The sequence below is a fragment of the Borostomias antarcticus genome (genome assembly GCF_949987555.1).
Source record: "Borostomias antarcticus genome assembly, chromosome: 21".
In the NCBI taxonomy this organism is placed as follows: Eukaryota; Metazoa; Chordata; class Actinopteri; order Stomiiformes; family Stomiidae; genus Borostomias; species Borostomias antarcticus.
Window position 1 is genome coordinate 17,729,821 of NC_140254.1, and position 22,098 is coordinate 17,751,918.

The following is a 22,098-nucleotide window of genomic DNA, read 5'->3' on the forward strand; positions in this document are numbered from 1 at the left end:
CAGTCTAGCACCTAGCGACTCAGAAATAGCCGCTGCCCACACTAAACCCCTCCCCTCGCCTCGCTTCGAGGGACGCAGATTGCCGCCATTTCCTCGGCGACAGATGCCAGGCAGCGGGAGGAAGTACCAATTAAGATTGCAGTGGGGGGGGGGGATTGGAGGCCTCGATGCGGGACTTGAATAGTCCCTGGCCCAGAAAAAAAAAAAAAAAAAGAACGGAGAGATTGCGTAAGGGGGAGGAGCCACCGCTGCCAACACCCCCGGCTGAGTGGGTTTAACGTGTTCCGTGGCGGCGGTGGCGTCGAGCGGAGAAACCGTTTTGCTACTATAGCCTGAGGGAAGCTGATCTGACTTATATACGGCGCTCCGTCCGGGTCGGCGGTGGTAGACGTGGCGTTCGTCTCTCTCAGCCGGCCGGAGCTTATCCATCATCATCATCATTGTCTTCGTCCTCCTCGCCGTCTCCTCTGTCCGTCTCTGTCTCCGTTGGTGGGAGCCGGGGAGGTTTGGTGGGCTGCGGGGGGCCCCTGGGGGCCCGAGGGGGGCTCGACCTGGCTGCTCCTCAGCTTCATCTGCCCCTGGACAGCCGGCCTGTCTGAGGCCCTCACCAGGCACAATCATACCTGAGATGGAGGGAGGGAGGGAGCGAGGGATGGAGAGAGAGACAGAGAGAGAGAGAGTGAAAGAGAGAGAGACAAGGAAAGAGAGAGAGAGAGGGATGTGAGCAGATATCGAGGATGATATACTTAGGAAGGTTGATGCGAGCGAGAGAGATAGAAAGAGGACATCCGTCCGTGATTGAGTGAAGGAGAGAGAGAGAGAGAGAGAGAGTGAACGGGGGCTGTAGTAAGAGAGAGAGAGAGAGAGAGAGAGAGTGAACAGGGGCAGAAGTAAGAGAGAGAGAGAGAGAGAGTGAACAGGGGCTGTAGTAAGAGAGAGAGAGAGAGAGAGAGAGTGAACAGGGGCTGTGGTAAGAGAGAGAGAGAGAGAGAGAGAGTGAGAGAGAGTGAACAGGGGCTGTAGTAAGAGTGAGAGAGAGAGAGAGAGAGAGAGAGAGAGTGAACGGGGGCTGTAGTAAGAGAGAGAGAGAGAGAGAGAACGGGGGCTGTAGTAAGAGAGAGAGAGAGAGAGAGAGTGAGTGAACAGGGTCTATAGTAAGAGAGAGAGAGTGAGAGAGAGAGAGAGAGAGAGAGTGAACAGGGGCTGTAGTAAGAGAGAGAGAGAGAGAGAGAGAGAGAGAGTGAACGAACGGGGGCTGTAGTGAGAGAGAGAGAGAGAGAGAGAGAGAGTGAACGGGGGCTGTAGTGAGAGAGAGAGAGAGAGAGAGAGAGAGAGAGAGAGAGAGTGAACAGGGGCTGTAGTAATGAGTGTTTTCAGACAGGACTCTTTAACTCGGGGTCGATGAGTTCTTCTCTCCCACGTCTCTGACGCTAACCGGGGTGTCAGAGTTGGATCCTCACCTTCCGAACCCGCCCCCCCCCACAGATAACAGCCCTGGCAGATCCCCGCACGCACGCAGACGCGCTGTCAGAGGCTGTGACTGGAGGTGCTGGAGCCGTGTGATTAAGACGCCGCTCGCTGTCACGTCCGTCTATTCATAGATGTGAGGCCAGAGACGTCAGGGAGCAGAGGGGAGGGGGAGGGGGGAGGGGGAAGGGCAGGTGGGGGGAGGGCAGGTGGGGGCGGTTCACTGAGGTCCATGGGCCCTGCGTCTCGCTGGCTCACACACACACACACACACACACACACACACACACACACACACACACACACACACACACAGTCCCCAGGCCCTGGCTCCCTGGAGATGGTCCTGCTGGCCTCAGTTAACAGTTAACATAAGACTTTATTAGTCCTTGTGGGGGGGGGGGGGGCGGTATTACAGCAGCAGAGAGACAGAGCAGAAGAGATACTGAACAGAGAATCAAGTCAAATAGCGTAGATACTGTACATAATATAATAGAGACTGGCCTGCACTTACAAAGCGTTTTACAGTGGCCTCTCAATCACCCATAACAATGGTGACCAGCGGACCTTCAAAGTGCCGGCCTGCTCATTCGCTTTATTCACTTCAGCTGCCATATTAGTCAAGTCTGACGTAATTGGTGGGACGAATGCGGAAGTGCCCATTGACTGACTGTCTTAGAGTCTGGTAATGATGAGTTTGTAACCCCGATAGTGTATACAGCCTGTTATTTTGACTATTTTGGTTCTTAAAGTGGTGTTTTTATAGTGAACTTTTAACATTGGAGTCAACGGGCACTTCTGCATTCGTGCCACCGATTACGTCAGACGGAACCAACATGGCCGCTGCATGAATAAAGCAAATGGTGGGAATTCGGGGTTCAGTGTCTTTTTCTCAAGGACACTTCGACATGTGGACAGAGGGAAGCGGAAATCGAACCGCCGACCCTGCTGTCATTGGACGACCCGCTCTACTGTACCGCCTGAGCCACAGCCGGCCTTTAATAACAACAATAAGCAGGTGGTCAATGTAAAGTGATGAGTGACCAAGGGGCGGGGTCGGACACTGTGGTAAAGTCTTTCGTCGGTAGTGGCATCATCACAGCTGAGCCTCACGGGCCGTCAGCTGACCTCAACGCTTCAGAGAAGAATCCACGGGAGAGCTCATCGATAATAAGAGAGACGCGCGTTGACAGGATAACAGATGCAGCCGCCTAGCGAGGGTGAAATTCCTGGCAGGATGCGAAGGCAGCTCTCATTTGGAACTGGCGGAAGCCAACGTAACGATTGGATTTCAAAGCACGTCGTCTTCCCGATGATTGTGTTTTGATGAACGCTTCGTACCTTTTGTGCAGCGATCTTTTTGAGGACGACTGGGTTTTCCTACTCATTAAAAATGCACGGGTGTATTATGTAACCCTCTTTGGAAACCCTCCGAATCTCCACAGACTTCCTAGCTGTCTGGGAGCTCATAATATAATATATTATAACAGCCGTGTAAATGTTGAGGAACAGCTTGTCGATGTCTTAAATTAGACAGGGGAGTGTGTGGAACTGCACACACGTGCACACATACACGCACAAACACACACGCACACACACACACACACACAAACACACATACGCACACACACATATTTTATCTGCAACGGCAGACTATCCCCGGGCAGCATCGCTATGCAGGCTGCGTGGTGATGATTTGACTTCCAGTCGAAAGGAGGCATCTGGAGAGGTAGTCTCCCGATACCAGCCAATCAGAGATCTCCGCCTTCTGAACGTCTAGAGATGTTCTATGTTGAAATAGCTGCTAGAACGTCGGCGAGAAGGGCCGGTAACAAGACTACGCCTACTGCTTTGGACTTGGTTCCACCCTGAACAAACCTACGCCCTAAAGACTTTGGATTGGTTCTGTGGGGGGTTTTTTTACTCAAATTTCTGCCCACTTTAAGTCAAATCTGAACAAAAGTCCTCAGTCTGTAGTTAAGCGATACGTTTAGGCTGACTGGTTTAGGGACAGACATTTATGGGCCATTTGTGTAGGACTGAGGCTGCATGCACACACACACACACACACACACACCCCCACACACACACACACACACACACACACCCGGGCCACATGTGTGTATTAGTGCATGCAGCGTCAGTCCTACACAAAGGGCCAATAATTCTCCATAACAGAGACACTGGAGGCATATGTTCACTCTGAGTTAGTTCTAGCCAACACCAAAGAGGAGGTGACAGCAGGGTAGGGGCGGGGGGGGGGGGTGTAGAGAAGAGGAGGACAGGAAGTTGGCCGGGAAGGAGGAAGAGGGCGAAGGGGGGGGGGGCGGAGGCGGCGGTACTCAGACTCCTTGGGCTCGCGGTCGTGCCCCAGTTCAGTCTGCAGCGCCGTCTCCATGGCGATGTATTATTTGGCCGCGGCATGAGGCCTCGGAGCTCAGCGTGTGTTAACCAAGAGAACCCCGACCATCACCCCCCCCCCCCCTTCCCTCCCGACCCCCCTGACACCAGCCCCCCTAACAGACACCAGGCTGGGAGCACCAGGTGTGAGTCTCATTGAGTTGTGTTCCACCATAACTCACACACACACGCCACACACACACACACACACACACACCACATCCCAGCTACGCTCCACACATCAGACACATGTAATACCCCCCCCCCCATGCACCCCCCTCCACCCACACACACACACTGCAGCGCCACACTGCCTACCCAGAATCCCTCAGCGCAGCCCTGCGGCTTCAGTCTTTGAAGTTCAAAGATTGTTCCCCTGGGTGTTGGTTACGCTGGGTCCCATCCTGCGCTTTCAGAGCCAGCCAATCAGAGATGAGGAGAGCAGGCCATCGGGGGTTTCCTGCAGAGTGTGTGCCCCTGGTGGTGCAGACAGTTGGAAGAGAGGTGCTGGTGTGTGTGTGTGTGTGTGTGTGTGTGTGTGTGTGTGTGTGTGTGTGTGTGTGTGTGTAGGGGGGGGGACACTGGTCAGAGGGTCTTACGTATTTCTTGATGATGGACCAGGTCACAGCTACCCTGGAAGCCAGACTTCCTCGCAAAAAAAACAAACAACAACAAAAACAAAAACAGCAATACATCACAAAAACTTTTTTTGCGACAAAGTCTGGCTTCCAAGCGAGGTCACAGCTCTGTTTGTTTATTTGTTTATTTGGTAGGGATAGTGTACATTAACAAATGTACCACAATTAGCCAAGAAGGCTATTTTTCATCTGTTGTCCCATCTGTCAAAGTGGGGTCCAGCACACTTCAGAGAGGCTCTGTTCATGTGTGCGTTTGTGTGTGTGTGTGTGTGCGTGCGTGCGTGTGTGCCTGTGTGTGTGTGTGCGTGCGTGCACGTGCGCGCATGTGTGTGTGTGTGTGTGTCTGAGGCCAGCCCAGCCCAGCCAGGCTCCCCAGGGTAGAGGGAGGAGGCCGGCCTTCACAGCGGATCATCTTCAGCTGACGGTGCAGCCGGGCTGGCAGGCCCCTCCCCCTGCAGCTGTCAGCCCAGGGACGGGGCGTGTCACCACAGCACCTGATGTAGCACCTGAGGGGGGGGGGGGGGGGGTCAACCACTCCAGGAGAGAGGATACAGCATGGAGCTACTTTGGGAAAAGTGCCAGAAAGTGCACTGTTAACAGTATGTGTGTCTGTGTGTGTGTCTCTCTGTATGTACGTGTGTGTGTGTGTGTGTGTCTCTGTGTGTGTGTGTGTGTGTGTGTGTGTGTGTGTGTGTGTGCATTTGTGTGTGTGTGTGTTCCAGGGTGAGGAACGCTCCTCTCTCGGTGACGGTCTGCAGCTCCGTCGTGCAGGTGCACATGCGCGGTAAACCCAAGCGCGTTACCGTGGAGACCAAGGCCGGCCAGACCATCGCCAACTTCCGGAAGAGTCACGGCGGCTTCGTCCTCCTGCTCCCCCCCCACAACTGAGACCAACCACCGGACCGCCCGCACCTCCACCCAGCACCTCCCACCCCTGGACCGGACCACTGCACCACGCTACTGGGCGGGGGGGGGGGGGGTGGATCCTCCCAAATATGCCCTCATTCACCACCCCCAACTCAGAGACGGTTCCCCCCCATACCACAGCTGTGGTCCAGACCAGACCAGAGGTTCTGAATACGCAAACCCGCTCATGGGGCAGGAACTTCAGTTCTGTTGGAAGCAGTGTTTTGATTGGTTGAACCAGTGTTCTAGAACCTAAGATTGTGGTCTACCGTGCGGTAATGATATAGAAACACTCAGTTGGTACAGTTGGTATAGTTACACAGCAATATTATTAACTCGCTTGAGATTTATGTAGATTCTTTTTTATATTTTTGCACTTTTTCTAAAGATTTAAATGCAATAGAAACTTAAATGTGTCCTTTAGAATATTCCAGATGTTTGTTTGGCTTGTCATGTTTTGTACACAGAGCGTTCCATCTCATTCTGCCCGGAAAAGGGCAGAATTAGAGATTTATCTCAGGACCAGTAAGCCGGAACAAACCAAGAAGAAGGACAAATTGTACTTTCACATTCTCTACCTGAATTGACTATGTGATATGCTGTACGTTAATATGATGCTCTATAAACTGGAGTATATTGTGGTAAGGTGTGTTGTATTGGAGTCTATTCAGGGGGTGTGTGTGTGTGTCCCTCTCTCTCTGTCCCTCCTGGTGGCATCTGTCTGCCGTGTCCCCACAATGACGATGCTCTTTACTGACGGCTCTCCCTCACTGAGACTCTGCTGCTTCCTGCCTGACAGCTACCCTGCTGGGTAGTCAACCTCCCTCTCATCCAACCTGACAACTCCTCCTGTGTGTGTGTGTGTGTGTGTGTGTGTGTGTGTGTGTGTGCGTGCGCGTGTGCGCTGTGCGAGTAAGACCTTGTGTGAGCGTGTCTGTCTGCTCTCCTCTAGGTGTGCTGGCGTGTTTGTCCTCATGACTTCCCTTTGCTGCGTCAACATTCGACCCCGTCTCAGTGATGCGATCGGACAGGCGTCAGGACGTTCCCCTCTCTCTCTCCGTCACTCTCTCTCTCCGTCACTCTCTCTCTCATCACTCTCTCTCTCTCCGTCACTCTCTCTCTCTCTGTCACTCTCTCTCTCATCACTCTCTCTCTCTCCGTCACTCTCTCTCTCTCCATCACTCTCTCTCTCTCCATCGCTCTCTCTCCATCACTCTCTCTCATCACTCTCTCTCTCTCCGTCACTCTCTCTCTCTCCATCGCTCTCTCTCCATCACTCTCTCTCTCCATCACTTTATCTCTCTCCATCACTCTCTCTCTCCATCACTCTCTCTCTCTCATCACTCTCTCTCTCTCCATCACTCTCTCTCTCTCCATCACTCTCTCTCTCTCCATCACTCTCTCTCTCTCCATCACTCTCTCTCCATCACTCTCTCTCATCACTCTCTCTCTCTCCGTCACTCTCTCTCTCTCCATCGCTCTTTCTCCATCACTCTCTCTCTCCATCACTCTCTCTCCATCACTCTCTCTCTCCATCACTCTCTCCATCACTCTCTCTCTCTCCATCACTCTCTCTCTCCATCACTCTCTCTCTCTCCATCACTCTCTCTCTCCATCACTCTCTCTCTCCGTCACTCTCTCTCTCCGTCACTCTCTCTCTCCATCACTCTCTCTCTCATCACTCTCTCTCTCCATCACTCTCTCTCTCTCCATCACACTCTCTCTCTCCATCACTCTCTCTCTCTCCATCAGCACCCTGTTCTCCTGCCCTTTCCAGCTCAGCCCCTAGAGATGTGAGATCTCACCAGGAGCTTCTCTGTCCAGCTGCATCACAATCTCACTTCCCAGAAACTCTCTCTCTCTCTCTCTCTCTCTCTCTCTCTCTCTCTTTCTCTCTCTCTCTTTCTCTCTCTCTCTCTCTCTCTCGTGTGACACCGGTGAGAGCACACGCTTGGATTTCATGGGGCGGGGAGGCTGATTGGCCCGCGCAGATAGTGGGCCGTGCGGGGGGGTTGACTGATGATCGGCCTTCGCGATTGGCTGTTCAAAATGCCGCTGGATTTGAACGGCGCGCTGGATTTGAAAGATGCCGCCGGCTCCGCCCCTACGCCCATATTTGGCGGCACTCGACTCCGCGCCAAGCAGAAGATAACCCAAGTCAGCAGGCTCCACCGCAGCGTCCCATGCGCTTCCCTGACATTTCAGGCGTTCTCAGATTCTCGTTAATCATGTTGTCCTGACAGAAATCAGTCAGAGAAGTAGCGTCTCTCTCGTCTCTCCCGCCCATGCCCTCTCCCTTCCGCCTCATCTGACAACAAATTGAGTTTCCCAGCACACAAACTTAATTCTGAATCTTATTTAAACCCTGATTTGGTCAGGAACCTCAGGCCGGAACAAACGAGAGTATCATGGACCATGTCCCAACTAAGGCTCCAAGTGTCTCTTTTGGATAGAAAAATCAAGACAAGAGAAGAGATAAGACTTTGTTGATCCCCCCAGGGGGAAATTTGAAAAGCTTTCATATCATCAGGCCACCATTTAAAGCCGTATTTAAAGGCATCTATTTCCCCCTCAGAAACTTCTGGGCCATGGCACACACACACACACACACACACACACACACACACATACACACACACACACACACTCTCCTGCTCTCCTCTCCCGCCTGACATGTGACTGCTTCTCCAATCAGACAATCACTCTGAGACGCATCCTCTGATAATATTGGATTCTAGGAGAAGACAGTAGCTCCTCTTGATCATTGATCCAGCCATGGCAGGCTGGCCGTCTTTCAAACTCGTGATTGGAGGCAGCTCAGCACTGATTGCCACCTGCTAGCTTAGTCCTTTTGCTCAGTCAGAAACATTCATTCATTTCATTTTATTCCACACATGGGCATGTATCACAATTTCCAACATATACAGTACATGACAAATGCACACTCTTCTGTTCATGGGTGAAAAGGAGCAGGAAGAAGAAAATTCTTATTAATACCTGCCCCCTATTGTTTTCCTTAATCTATTCATAAAGACAGATTGAGGAAAACAAACGTTTCGCGGCAGAAAAGAAAACAAACATTTCGCGGCAGAAAATAGATTTTTTAGAAGCTGCATTCTCAGTGCCCCGTCCACTGCCATTACCTGGATATACTTGGCTCGCGCTGGATTTAAAATTTCTTCTACAGGCCTCAGAATTACACCAAAGTTAGCTCAGTGAGTCAAACTTCTTATAATATGCCGTAAATAAGGTCCAGGTTGTCAAAAACGAGCATTCTCCTTTAATGTACAAAATAAAAGGTTAAGGTCCCAAAATAGACCCTTGTGGTACTCCACATTCAATTTTCATGTATTCAGATTTGACATCCGCCAACTGTAAATACTGTTGTCTGTTTTGTAGATAACTTTTTAACCAACCGAGTACCACTCCTCTCACTCCATATGAATGTAGCTTAGAAATCAAAATGGTATGATCTATTGTATCAAATGCCTTCTTTAAATCAATAAAAAACCCTATTGTAGATTTTTTTCTGTCTGTTGCCGTTGTTATTTCTTCAATTATATTCAATAAGGCTGATGCTGCAGCTCCCACAGTTGGACTAACAATGCTTCAGCTCATCTGCAGTATCTGTAAAAAAAATAAAATAGGAAGCACGTATTGTGTGAGAGATGTCCCCCGGTCCCCCGGTGTCTCTCTCCCGGTCCCCCGGTGTGTAACTGTCACCGACGCCGGCGCTCTCCTGACCAGGCGGCAGCTTGTACGGCTAATTTCATAGCATCTGTCCACCTCCTCAATCACTCCCTCAGCCGACCCCCCCTTTCCCCCCCAGCCGCTGCTCGCCTCAGTGACAGCTCGTCCAATCGCGGGCCCACGTTCCCTGACAGGGGCCAGCTCTCTGATCACTGGGACTTCCTGTTCCGCCTTCTAATTAGACAAACGAGCGAGCTCTCTCTCTCCCCCACAGCTGTGGACTTTGCCACTGCTGGTGCTGCTTATAACGTTACAATGTTGAAGTTTTATCAGTAAGTAATTGGTTTCCTATCCCCATCTTTGGGGATACAAAGTGAAGAATTTGATTTAGCAGTTGAAAAGTGCCTCTTGTGCAGTTTGCGGAGGTATCTTAATAGGGGTTGCCTGGGGATCATGAATGGATGCAAACAGTTCTGTTGATGTTACCTCCTGTGCTGTGAGTAATATGATTTTAATCTAATCTTTTGGGATGAGGTAATTCTTTCGTGCAATCTCTCAAAGGTTCCAACTCCATTACTGAAGGGCTGGCACCTGGACAGTGTCCTCTCGGGCTCTCGGAGATTAGAGCCTACTGTGAGGATTGGGATTGAGTAATGGGTTTAGGGGGGATTAGCCCGTGGGAATATATAATACATGTTCCTGAGCTTCCAGACGTCTTTACCCCATAAGTCCTCTTTGGGCCTGCCAGTACCGCAACCCCCCCTCCACCCCCCCCCCCGGTGTGGTGACCAACACTGCAAACCCCCCCCCCCCCCCCCTCCCCTCCACCCCCCAGCCTGCGGAGGGTTCACATGCTGGAGATTAGGGTGACGAGGTCAGAGCCAGATCGCTTCCCTGTGAACCAGCACGCTGTCGGCCCAGTGGAACACCCGCCGCCCGCAGGGCACGCCGCCCGGACCGACCTCAGAATCCCCTGCCGCTCCAGAATCGCCCACGCGGGCGAGCGGCCATGAGGACAAATAACTCACTCTGCGGTCTTGACCCTCAGAGGAGTAGAACTCGCCGTTGGTTATGTTAGGTTTTGCCGTAGTGTGACATTTTCAGGGTTCTCCTCGGTTCTCCGACAGTTGGGTTCTTCTGGAGCCCCCTCTGGTTCCCCTCTGGTTCTGATCTCGGCAGTCCTGCCTCTGGATGCAGGTTAACTCTCCGTGAGGTTTGGCTTGGTTTAGTTTATTAGACAGTTGTTAAAATGAATGATAGAGCAAGTCATGCATCATAAAAATATCATGCATCAAGAAAGTTAACTTATTTCCGTTGTGGTCCTTGGTCTTGGCACAACGGTACTGGGAAGCTTCCATCGCACTGTGTAAAACTGTGACCCCAATATGTAGCCTAAATCTCTCAGTGAGAGTTTTAGCTGCACGTGTCCTCAGGTCCGACAGTGGAGCTTGAGTTATAATCCTGTCACCGTAGCCGTGGAATGTTGAATACATTCCAGTGCTAATTAGGTGCTTGCATGATTATTCTGTCAAGCATCCGTGTAAGAAAATGAGAGAGACAGACAGAGGGACATAAGATAGAGATAGAGAGACAGACAGAGAGAGCAAAAGAGAGACAGGGAGAAAGAGAGAGATGGAGAGAGAGAGAGAGAGACAGGGAGAAAGAGAGAGAGCTGCTTGAATGTCTTCAGCTTCGTCAAAGCTGGCGACCGTGCTGTTCCTTGCGTTACACGATCGTACGGTAGCTGTTTACGTACACACCCTCTGAAAGAGCGGGGGAAGTCTGCCGTATATCAGACCGACGCTCCCGTGCAGCCGACAGGAGGACTCTGTGTTCAGAAAGGTTGGGGGTCCCAGAGGCCTCCTAAAACACAGACAGCAGCAGCAGCAGCATCAATAAGAGAGAGATGCATTAGCACCGCAGGCTTTTAGAACTCCCTTCCCCGACACAATAGGGCCCCCGGCGCGGGGAGCGAGAGAGACGGCTGATTTGTGTCCTCCGCAGACAGGAGAGGGCTGGACCTCCGGTGACCGGAGCTGGGGGGGGGGGGGGGATAGCCCATCTGTGGGGGGCTGTTCCTTTTCACCCCCCCCCCTCTCTCTCCTCCCCACCTCCCTCCCTCTACCGCAACACAAAGTGTCCTGTGCTCCTGGCTTCACCCTTCTCACCCCGGTGGCCTGAGGAGTGTCCCCGGCCTCGGTCAGTGACCCGGATCCAGGCCGCAACCAGATGGTTCCCCTCTGCTCTCCTCTGTGCGAAGAGCGGTCCGACGCATTGCGAACGGCCTTTAAAAAACATTTCCGTGGAGCAGACGTCGCTTCTGTAACGACCCTCTCTGACCCACAGTCGTTTTCTAGTCCTAGTTTGGTTTCCCACCTCTGTTGCCTCGAAACGACCTGAATCCTGTTTTTGGATTCCACTTCCGTTGTTGTGTTCGGTTTTGATCTGACTGATGTGAGTTATTTTAGCGGATCTGAATTCTGAAGGCACCCTTACACGAGAACAAGGGCCCAGCATGCTGTGTGCGTGGGTGTGTGCGTGTGTGTGTGTGTGTGTGTGTGTGCGTGGGTGTGTGTGTGTGTGTGTGTGTGTGTGTGTGCGCGTGGGTGTGTGTGTGACAGTGAATATCACCAGTAACGTACAGTGACAGCAGAATGTAGCCTGAGGCAACCAAACTACTGACAACTGTGCTGCTAAAATTGAACAAGCAGCCTAGTGTACTCTCCTCTCTCCTGGTCTCTCTCTCTCCCTGTCTCTCTCTTTCTCTCTGTTTCTCTCTCTCCTCTCTCTCTCTGAGACAAACAAGCAAACAGAGGCACAGAACGTTGTTAAGCGGCAAACACACATAACATATTCTCACCTACGCAAACATAGCCAGCAAACACACACACACGTCACGCACACACACACACGCTGTACATGTGCACCGTGTTCTGTACACACACACACACACACACACGCTGTACATGTGCACCGTGTTCTGTACGTACACACACACACACACACACACACACACACACACACACACACACACACTGTACATATGCACCGTGCACTGTACACACACACACCCTAAACCAAACCAGGATTGGGGGGGGGGGGTGTGTGGGTGTTTCCCTGATCACACTGAGACCACATCACAGCGCCCCCCCGCCCCCCCCCCCCCCCCACCTGTGGCCGGCAGCAGGCTGCTGGAGCGCGGCGGCGGTGGGCGGTGATTAACGGCGGAGACGTGCTCAGATGAGAGGGGGAGAGCGGCCAGGGGGCTCCATCTGCTCGGCCGGGCCGCTGGGCGTAAGAGCGTCCGTCAGGGCTGCGTGTTTGATGTCCTCCTGGATTTACTACCGGCCGCTGGGCCGGGCCGGGCCTCGGAGTGGATCATGTGACCCGCTGGGGGGGGGGGGGGGCACAATGGAGGATGGATCGCAGATGCTGAACGATGAGCAGAGCAGTGTGTGTGTGTGTGTGTGTGTTGATGAACCCAGAGAGCATGAACTACTGTTCACACCGTTACCCAAATGACACGAGTGCTACGGGATTTGAGGATGTTATCGCAGTACTTTATTATATAATCTTCGTTATCATCATCATCGTCATGAAAAAAAAAGGACAAGAAAACTGCATTCTAACGTGATGAAAAAACAAACAAGTTACATTGTTTTTCTTCTTCAAGTGTTCCCCAACAACAGTAGTCAGCTACATACACGAGAGGTGGCTTTATAAAAGCCACTGCGCGGTACTGCTTGTTTGAGATTCTCACCTGTGTGGAGGGTGGCCATGGAAACCAGGGTTAGGGTTCGGACGCAGAGTGTGACGGGTGTACGATGAGGTCATAGCACTCTAGTTATAAAACTACCCAGTGTTGGTGCTGCCCTAGTGGCTGATGTAATAAGACTTATACGTTTTCTGTCAGGGGGTTCAAACAGGTTGTGACACAGAGTACAGAGAGATTGAAATGCCAGTGACTGGGACTCTCTGACCGCCACTGTGGCCTGCGTCGTACGCCGCTGGAAAAAAAACACCGCCATCTGTGTCATTGACGAGGGTCAATAAATTGCTGCTATAAACACACTGATCCTCCATCGCCAAGCAGCTGGGCTGTTCACTCTCTGTGAGAACCACAGGCACCCTAACAGGAAGTGAGACAGGCACAGATGAAGACACTTCCTGTTGTGAAGTTCCTGTCCGCACTCGCCCGCAGACCTACGGAGCCTTAGTCGGGCGTCAGGCGCCACCAAACATGGGCGTAGGGGGCGGGGCCGGCCGCATTACCTTTCAAATCCCCACTGCATTTGAACGGCCAATTGTGAAGCTCAGCCTCCCCCGCACAAAATCCGAGTGTATTCCCATTTTGGTGTCCACGAATATCATAGTTACAGTAGTTCCCAGACGCTCTCGCCGCAGTGACAGCTTCTAGGAACTCGGATTAACAGAACCTGAGCTATCACAATCACGCCCGTTGTGACATCGGTGTTGAGATAGTGTCGAGTGCCAGCCCTATTCCAGTATCTTCGTCGTTGTGCACTAACACATCAGCAGCGGTTGAACACTGATGGCGGCGCGCTCACTTGTGAATGTTTATGTAATGTTTACGTAAACATGCCTATTATGTTTTGCTCACTTGAATTCACATGCTGGGGAGATTTAAAGACAAGTGCCTGTGAAATGTGTGTGTGTGTGTGTGTGTGTGTGTGTGTGTGTGTGTGTGTGTGTGTGTGTGTGTGTGTGTGTGTTTAAACATGACAAGAGCAGATGCTCAGCTTCTGTCACTCAGTTCCGTATCGACCTCCACAGTACTCCTAACATGGTCAGTTAGAATGAGAACAGTCACCATGACTACTATCAGGAACACCCCATTCTGGAGATGATCTGATGAGTCTTTAAGTTACCAAAGGAAATAACATTTACTTGAAAACACAATTACATAAAAAAGCAAATCAATTAAAAGCAGAAATAAAAAAAATAAAAAAGAAGGGGCTAGTCTATCTGGCTGGCATGCACACCACCACAGTAGCAAGACATCACTTTTTTTGTTGTTTTGTTTTCGGTTTTGTTTTGTTACACAGCAACATGTTTACACCGTACAGTTTAATAATATTTCCTTTTCGTCTGCGCCCCGGTCAGACTGGCAAATGTGTGCCGTTTCTACACCCAACATTAGCAGCGAAATAACACTGAGAAAATAAGTTACCACAACTCACAGAGCAGCAGTGACCCCCCCCCCCCTCTCCACTCCCCTTAAGTCCCTCCCAACCTCCCACTGTACAGTATCTATGTATGTACTGTATTTGGACATACAAAGATGGCTGCCCGGGGCCTTCACCATACTCTACACGGAGCAGTCGTCCGCGCTGAAGCCTGTCCTCAGAACAGGACGCAACAGTCGCTCCCTGTGTCCCTGTCCATCCTTCTCTCCCAAGCTCCACACTCAGCCAATTTGCGGATAAGCAGATAAGAGTCACTTGACTCACTCACTTGAAGCATCTGCCCGGCCTGCCAGTCCACGGGTTCATCCAACAGTCAAAGCGAGAGTTCTGGCGTGATTGGTCGGAAGCGAAGTAACTGAATCCGGTCTAGGGCGTATGATTGGATGAAAGAAGATAGCGATATGATCCAGCTTGAAGTTTGATTGGACGGAGGTAAACAGGAACACGGAGTGGCGGTGAACAGCTGACACAGAGTCGAACCGTCCGCGGGGTCTGCATGTCTTCTAGCCCCCGGAGGAGGTCGATGGGTTTGGCTTGATATAAACATCAACGACGGAAAGCCTGCTTAAGTTCAATACGTATATTCTTAATAATTGATTACCGTATATTCTTAATAATTGATTAGGGATGCTGAGCAGTCTGGGCCTGGGGAAGGAGGCCTGAGTGGAGGCAGGTCACGTCCAAGAACACCACAGCCCAGACCGAGTCCCTGACACCCCCTCGCACAACACACAACACACACACACACACACACTCCCGGCACCACAGCTGCATAACAAACACCACCATTCTCCCCGCTGTCCGACTCACAATGGGGGTAATCAAATCAAACGAAACAGGCAGGGAACAACAGCTGAGTGTGTGGATAGGGTGGGTGGGGTTAAGGAGAGGAAGACGGAGAGAGGGGGAAGGGGAGAAGGGACAGAGGGGGGGGTGTCACGGCCGTCAACACTAGCGGCCTTGTGGGCGAAAGCGGGACAGGGCTGCTGTACTGAAGGAGCAACGTCCACAACAACAGGCGTGCCCCCCCCCCCCCCCCCCCCCCCCCCCAGTCCCAACATGGCCTCCAGTGCCGACCGCTGCCTCTGCTGCCTCTCTGACCACAGCTTTGACACCGACAGCCTCCCTCTAAACACAGGCCTCCAGGAGCCTGAGGGGACCACGGGACCTCGGAGTGAGCAGGAGCGGGGGGGGTGCCCCGGGGGGGCCGCAGGCCGGCCTCTGGCTCTTCTCTGGGGGGCTCAAGGTTGTTGTGGGCAGAGTGTGGCAGGCCAGGTGTGTGTGTGTGTGTGTGTGTGTGTGTGTGTGTGTGTGTATAGAGGGGTTGATGCCAAATCTCACCCACATTCTGAAACATTTACTTATTCCCTCGTGCCACCACACCTGCATGTGTGTGTGTCGTGTGTGTGTGTGTGTGTGTGTGTGTGTGTGTGTGTGTGTGTGTCAACAAGCTGTATGACAATAACTGTGGATTTATTTTGGATTTCATGTTTTCATTTCATCCCATGCTCCCTCACTCTGTCTGATTGGGAAGGGGGATTAAGACTGGATTACCACGGTGTGTGTGTGTGTGTGTGTGTGTGTGTGTGTGTGTGTGTGTGTGTGTGTGTTTGTGTGTATGTATGGTCCCCTAACCTACACCAGCCTAACCCACCGCAATCCGAAAATCAATTCTCTATCCTGGGGCTGGTGGGGCTGCCTTGGCCCTGTCCACCCACAGCGCTCTCAGGCAGGATAACACACACACACACACACACACACACACACACACACACACACCTAGGCTAAATTAGCTGGATCCGATTGACAGACCAGGGCAGATTGACTCAGACACCATGACCATTGAAGTAGATACAATACATTCATCTCTCTCTCTCTCTCTCTATCTCATCTCTCACTCTCACTGTTCTTTTATCAAAGAAAATTTTTCTAGGCCTTGGCAAATGAACAGATGAACGCATGTAATGTGCACAGCTTGCATGCATCCCCTGTAGACACACGTACGTACGTACACACACACACACACACACACACACACGGGACCTAGATTAAAATGCCTGAAGCAGAATGCCAGGATTTCATTCCAGAAAAAAACGGTTAAGAACAGAGAGAGAGAGAAGAATAACAATGCCTTGTCCCTGAAAGTTGTCTCATGGAATGCAAGGACTATGGACGGGACAGCGGGACAGCTAAAAACAACAACAACAACACCAACAACAACAACAGCAGCCTTTGGACACAGCAGCATTCATTTCATCTTCTGTGTCCACCTGTGTCCCCCAGCAGGACCCATGTGTCTCTAACTCTCATGTTTACACTGCCGCACGAGACTAAGTACTTAAGAGTGTGTGTGTGTGTGTGTGTGTGTGTGTGTGTGTGTGTGTGTGTGTGTGTGTGTGTGTGTGTGTGTGTGTGCCTGGATTATCCGTTGAACTTCCAGGGCGGGGGAGGGACTAGAAGGGGACAGAGGTGGAGGGGGAGGGGCTTGCAGGAGGCGTAATCTGCTAATCTCATTAATCCCACGGCAACGGCAGCGGGCGCCCCTGACAACGACAGACTAGGGAACAATGGTCATGGGGACAGCTGACAACCCTCGACACACACACACACACACACACACACACACACACAGTTAAAATACGGGTCGGGGCTTCAAATCGGAGACTCTACTGGGATATTTCGACAGAGGCGGCCCTGCAGACTGGCGAGAGTGCGCGGTCGTACTGGTCACACTAGACAACTGGTGCCTCTGGCCAGACCGACCTCAGCTGTCAAAACGGCTCCTGAAAAGCACGGCCTGTAGGTTCTGCCTCAGCAAAGCACACAAAAGGAACCCAGAGGGGGCGTCGCCATGCGGATTCAGCTGTTCCTGTCAGTTCTACCGCATGGTGTGGACACACGCAGGACCTACACTACCATAACACGTCTGTAGGCCTCCATTTTACTGTCCATTCAGTCAGAGAGCAGAGGTCAGGTCAGGGACCACAGACAGACAGGTGGGCCAAATGGTTCCAAGCATTCAAGTAACATCAGGCGGGTATTATTCCAGAACTTCTCCAACATGGAGGGCGGGGGGAGGGGGGGGGGGGTTGTGTATACAGTCAGTGTGTCGCTGGTTAGGGACCTGACAGGGGGCATTGTGGGGGGGGGGGGGGGGGGGGGGGGGTACAAGCAGCTGAGGGACTGGTCTCTCTCTAGGTCGTCCTCGAACAAGCCCTCCGTCAGTGTTCTCCAGTCATCCAGGGACCAAACAGAACCTCAGCCGGGTCCATAATCCTTCCGTCTCCCGTGTGGATCCTAGCTTCGCAGGGAGGGATGTTTGAGAGGTGTGAAGGGGTGGGGGGTGTGAATGGTTGTGAATGAGTGTCAGTGTGTGTGTGTGTGTGTGTGTGTGTAGGATCCCCCCACCCTCCTCCCCCTCCTCCTCCTCCTTCTCCTCCTCCTCATCATCACCGGTCCAGCAACCTGGCGTAGTCCAGCGGGCCGCGAACCCCTCCCCCTCCCACCCCCTCGCCCTTGAGCTCGGCGAACACCCGCGTGAAGAAGCGCGGGTCGGCGTTGATGCGCAGCATCTCGGCGCTGGTGGCGTCGATGACGTCCAGGCAGCGGTCCCAGAACGCCTCCCTGCTGGGCGGCTCCACCAGGAAGGGCTTGAGCGGGTAGGAGATCTCGTTCCCCATGTAGGAGTAGGACAGGTACAGGCAGGTGAGCAGCGTGGCCTGCAGCTCGCGCTCCGACGTCACCCGCTCGCCGTCCACCACCTGACGGCACAGCATGTAGACGAACACCACGTTGGCGGGCGTGACGAAGGCCTGGTCCTGCCAGCCCTGGAGGAGCAGGGTCCGGTCCACCGCCCGGAGCCACAGAACCGGGTCCGCCGGCGACAGCCGGGTCAGCCGGTAGCAGCGGCCGCACAGGAACTCGCCCAGGCAGCGCAGGAGCTCGCTGGTGGACGCCTGGACGATCACGCGCTTGGGCGAGGAGGCGGAGGAGGCGGAGGAGGAGGAGGAGGAGGAGATGAGGGGGGGGAGGGGCGGCGGCGGGGCGTTCCCACCGTGGGGGGGCCGCCTGGCGGAGTGAGGGGGGATCTGCTGGGGTTTGCCGTAGCCGTAGCGGTGCCCCTGGCCCAGGCCCAGGACGTAGCCCGGCCCCGGCAGTCCACAGGGGCCGTCGTAGCTGGACAGGTTGGCGCACGACAGGGACTTCTTCACGTTCTGGCGGTTGAGGTGCAGCACCGCCGCCTCGTTCTGGTAGACGTTGATGATGTTGTTGTTGTTGTTTAGGGGGTCGGAGGGGACCCCCGCCGGGCAGCCCTTCTTAGGGCCGCCGCCGCTGCGTTTCTTGGTGGACGCCACCAGTCTCTTCCATGTCAGCGCCGGGAGGAAGATGGACTGGCCGCGTTTCAGCGCGGCGCCGCCCCGGTCCTTGGGCGCGCCGAGGGGGCGGCCGGCGGGGTAGCCGGGGTAGTGGCAGAGCGACCCCGGCCGGCCATCGTAGCAGCCGGGCTTCCTGGAGCCGGGCGACAGGGAGAGCACGGTGCCCATGGCTGGGGGGGGGCGGGGGGGTTTACACCGCCCGGGCGGAGGGGCTGGACAGAGGTAACGACGGGGAACGGCTCTCTCCGGCTTTAATCGCTACGATCCGGTCGGTGGCGAGCGGACACGGAGCTGGCATGAAGAGAGGGGAGCGAGCGAGCGAGGCGTCTGTCGCTACGAAGCACGGCTCTGATGACACCGACGCCGTTCAAATATCCATGCTGGTGACAGAGCCTCTATCTGTAACACAGAACAACAGGAGTATATAAGTATTTTAGGAGTTTTTAAGTATATAAGTAGTATATATATTATTATATTTTTTTTTAAAATTAATAGCCATGTAGCCTACCTACATAAGTAGGTATGAGTAGCTCTCAGCTGACAAAACAAAACAAAAAAAAAACAAAAAAATGTTTGTTTTTACAACGTTTTGTATGTTTTCTTTAAGGCTGCAGTAGGTTGTGGTAACGTTCTGAAAAACGTATTTTTGTAGTGTAATGTTTTGAAAACGTTAAACCCGTGTTGCTGGGAGATGACTTTATAAGGTTAACATCTATATCAGGTCACTTTTGAGCTAAAGCTAAATATTTGAAGGCAGCTGCATCTGCCCCTCGTGAACCGGCCTCGTTAGAGACTGCTCCCGTGTGGGAACGGTTTCTCCTGCGTCTCTCCTCTCCTCCTCCTCCAGTCAACAGTGACCCAGTTCTCCTATGCAGCACAGATGAGGAATTAGGCTATCGGCTTGAGGAACCCGCCGCGGGGTAGGCTATTGCACAGATGGGGCAACAAAACAGATACGCGATTTTCATACACATTATTGGCCTACTGTATATTCTATTGCTGCTGCGCACTTGTCCGAGAATATCACAATTCAAAGAAATAACAAACAAGAACACTCTGCTGTTACTCTGCAGTTATGCTCATATGCTGACTCTACAAAAACTACTGTAGCCTAAAATCATAGAAGGGAAATTTAACGAGGAAAAACAAGTCTGAGAGATGCTCACCTGTTAATCATTGGAGATGCCTGCAGATCGATGCCCATTACCTAGGCTATCTGTCGCAGTCCGCGGCGATGGATAAGACTGATTGACTCGTTTTGCACTGTAGATGTAGCCTACCGTTGACAACTGGTGGATCATTAGAATCTCAATAGGACATGCGTTGACTAAAGTTCTTCAGTTCAAGACGCTCCTCTCAACGCTCATCCGGAGCTGCCAAGCCTAGAAAACCCCACGGGTCTCGCCAAGCAGGGTGCAGGTGTCGCACCTTGCTGCCAGACACTAGATCCGAGAGGTCTGAGAGCTTTGAGAATCAACGCTGAAAATGTGGAGAATATTCGTCTGTCATTCGAGTCTCCATCTCAAAGACCGAACGGTGCGAACTTTCCCTCTTATAGGATTTATCGTGCAATACATCCCATCCTCGCCAGAGACTAAACTTCATAAGGCCGGAGAGCAAAAGTCCATCAAATAAACATTCATGCGCCCGTCGCCTCCTGTAGCCTGCGAACGCCACAGCCTACAACTGGGGGTGAAGGCGACCGTGTCCTATCGGCTCAGCTGTCACACTGCTACTCTATGAGCGCAGCGCGCAGCGCCGGGCGGGTCATCAGATGTTCCGCCGCCAGACTCCTCCTAGCCCCAGAAAACACGCAACGTCAGGGAGACGTTCAGATCATGTCTTAATAACGTCCGTCGGTCCAGAACCCCATTTGTACATCTGCTGGACCCCTCAATATTCAAACGTCTGGCTTGGACCCCTCTAAGACGTCTGTGGACGTGCAAAACAGGTTCAATATCTGAACGTTAAAAAAAACACATTCATTCTGGCTCCTAATTGGATGTCTTTGGACGTCCGAAAAAGTCAAAAAAGACATCTAAAAGACGTCTTTTAGACGTGTCTTTGCTCAGTGGGGCAGAGCGCGCAGCGTGCGCTCAACTGCTTGACGCGCGCCCAAACACGAAAGTGATGCAGTCAGTCGCCATACGCCGATAAACTCACGAGTGTTGTGTGAATACCTGAGAAATGTCGCCTGCATTCTAAAAAGGGCCCGTTGCAACGATAGAGTAGGCTAATATTTTCAGGCCGGTTATATATAGGCTAGAACGCATCAGGCCAGAGAGGATTTAGGGCTTTTTTGCTGTACATTTTAATTTTGGTGTTTTTGTGGAGTGTTTGGAACGGGGGTCGGGAACTCCTCTCTCTCATATGAAACAATCCAAGCATGCAAATTACTTCCCTCATAGGCGTAGTTTTAGGTATGGACGCAATGGACATGTCCATACCAAAGCCACGGAAACACGACTTGTCCAAAAATAATACCGAGTGAAAACTATAGTTTTTAATTACCATTCACAACTTGCGAAAGCAAAACGGTTGGGAGTTAAGGCCTGGTTGGAAGCTGCGTTCAGCAAGCTATCCAATCAACAACGTACAGTAGCCTACTCCCTCCCCCCCTCCCTCTGTGACCTGTGACCCTCGCCTCTGTGACCTGTGACCCAGCGAGTGCCTACCTCGCGAGCTCAGCGCGCAGCTCACGGCACATCGAGCATCGACTGTCGGTAACAGCGGGAATTTTGATTAGGCAGCAAGTAAGATTGAAGTTATTGAACAATAGGGAATAAAATATGTTGACCGAGAATTATTTTTCTGTACAGAGTTGTATCAATGATAATAGTTTAGTTTGCGTCCTACTAAATGCCTATGTAAACTGTAATGTTAGTGCTGGTGGTGCAGCTGGTCAGAGTAGCTACTATAGCTATTAGCTGTTAGGTGTCGTAACGTTTGCTGAGGCAGAGATAGGGTACTGTAATGTTGTCATAACAGTTGTCTTTAGCTAGTAATAAATCAGTTTTGGTAACCGTTGCAAACTCCTAGGTTTGAGCAATATAAGTTCACTCGCCCACTGAATTGCATTAGGCTAAAAAAATGAGACGTAGACGTCTGGTTTGTTTATGCAATTCAGTTCAATAGTCCAAGTCCAGCGTAATTATGTTCATATTTCATTTGCTACACAGAATAGGCTGTAGGCTACACGGAAAAGAGTGTTTCATGTCTGCAAGTAGTTTGATATTGTCAACCATTTCCCTTTTATGATAGATGGTGAGTGGAGGGCAAAATGCCAGAAAATCACCAGAAAAAACTAAGCCAAAAATGGACATGGACAGAATTTTTGGGGGTCAAAGCAGCAGAAAGGCAGGATCAGGAGAGGCAGGAGATGCATCAGGGTTACAGGTGAGATTATAGTCTGAC

General features: G+C 52.1%; 2 protein-coding genes across 2 annotated transcripts in view; one reads left to right on the plus strand and one right to left on the minus strand.

The window, feature by feature from the left end:
• Positions 1–5,393, plus strand: part of myo1g (myosin IG) — a gene marked incomplete at both ends in the record, with an annotated part of 46,676 nt that extends 41,283 nt beyond the window's left edge. Inside the window, one exon of the mRNA XM_084455022.1 lies at positions 5,228–5,393. Within this exon, the coding sequence (XP_084311148.1) occupies positions 5,228–5,393 (166 nt within the window). The remainder of the gene's footprint in view (positions 1–5,227) is intronic.
• Positions 5,394–17,757: 12,364 nt separating this feature from the next.
• On the minus strand, positions 17,758–18,852 carry LOC311322905 (cyclin-dependent kinase 5 activator 1; the record flags this gene model as incomplete). The annotated part of the gene is made up of 1 exon (XM_084455023.1): positions 17,758–18,852. The coding sequence occupies one exon, from the start codon at positions 18,850–18,852 to the stop codon at positions 17,758–17,760; it is 1,095 nt and encodes a 364-aa protein (XP_084311149.1).
• Positions 18,853–22,098: the final 3,246 nt, after the last annotated feature.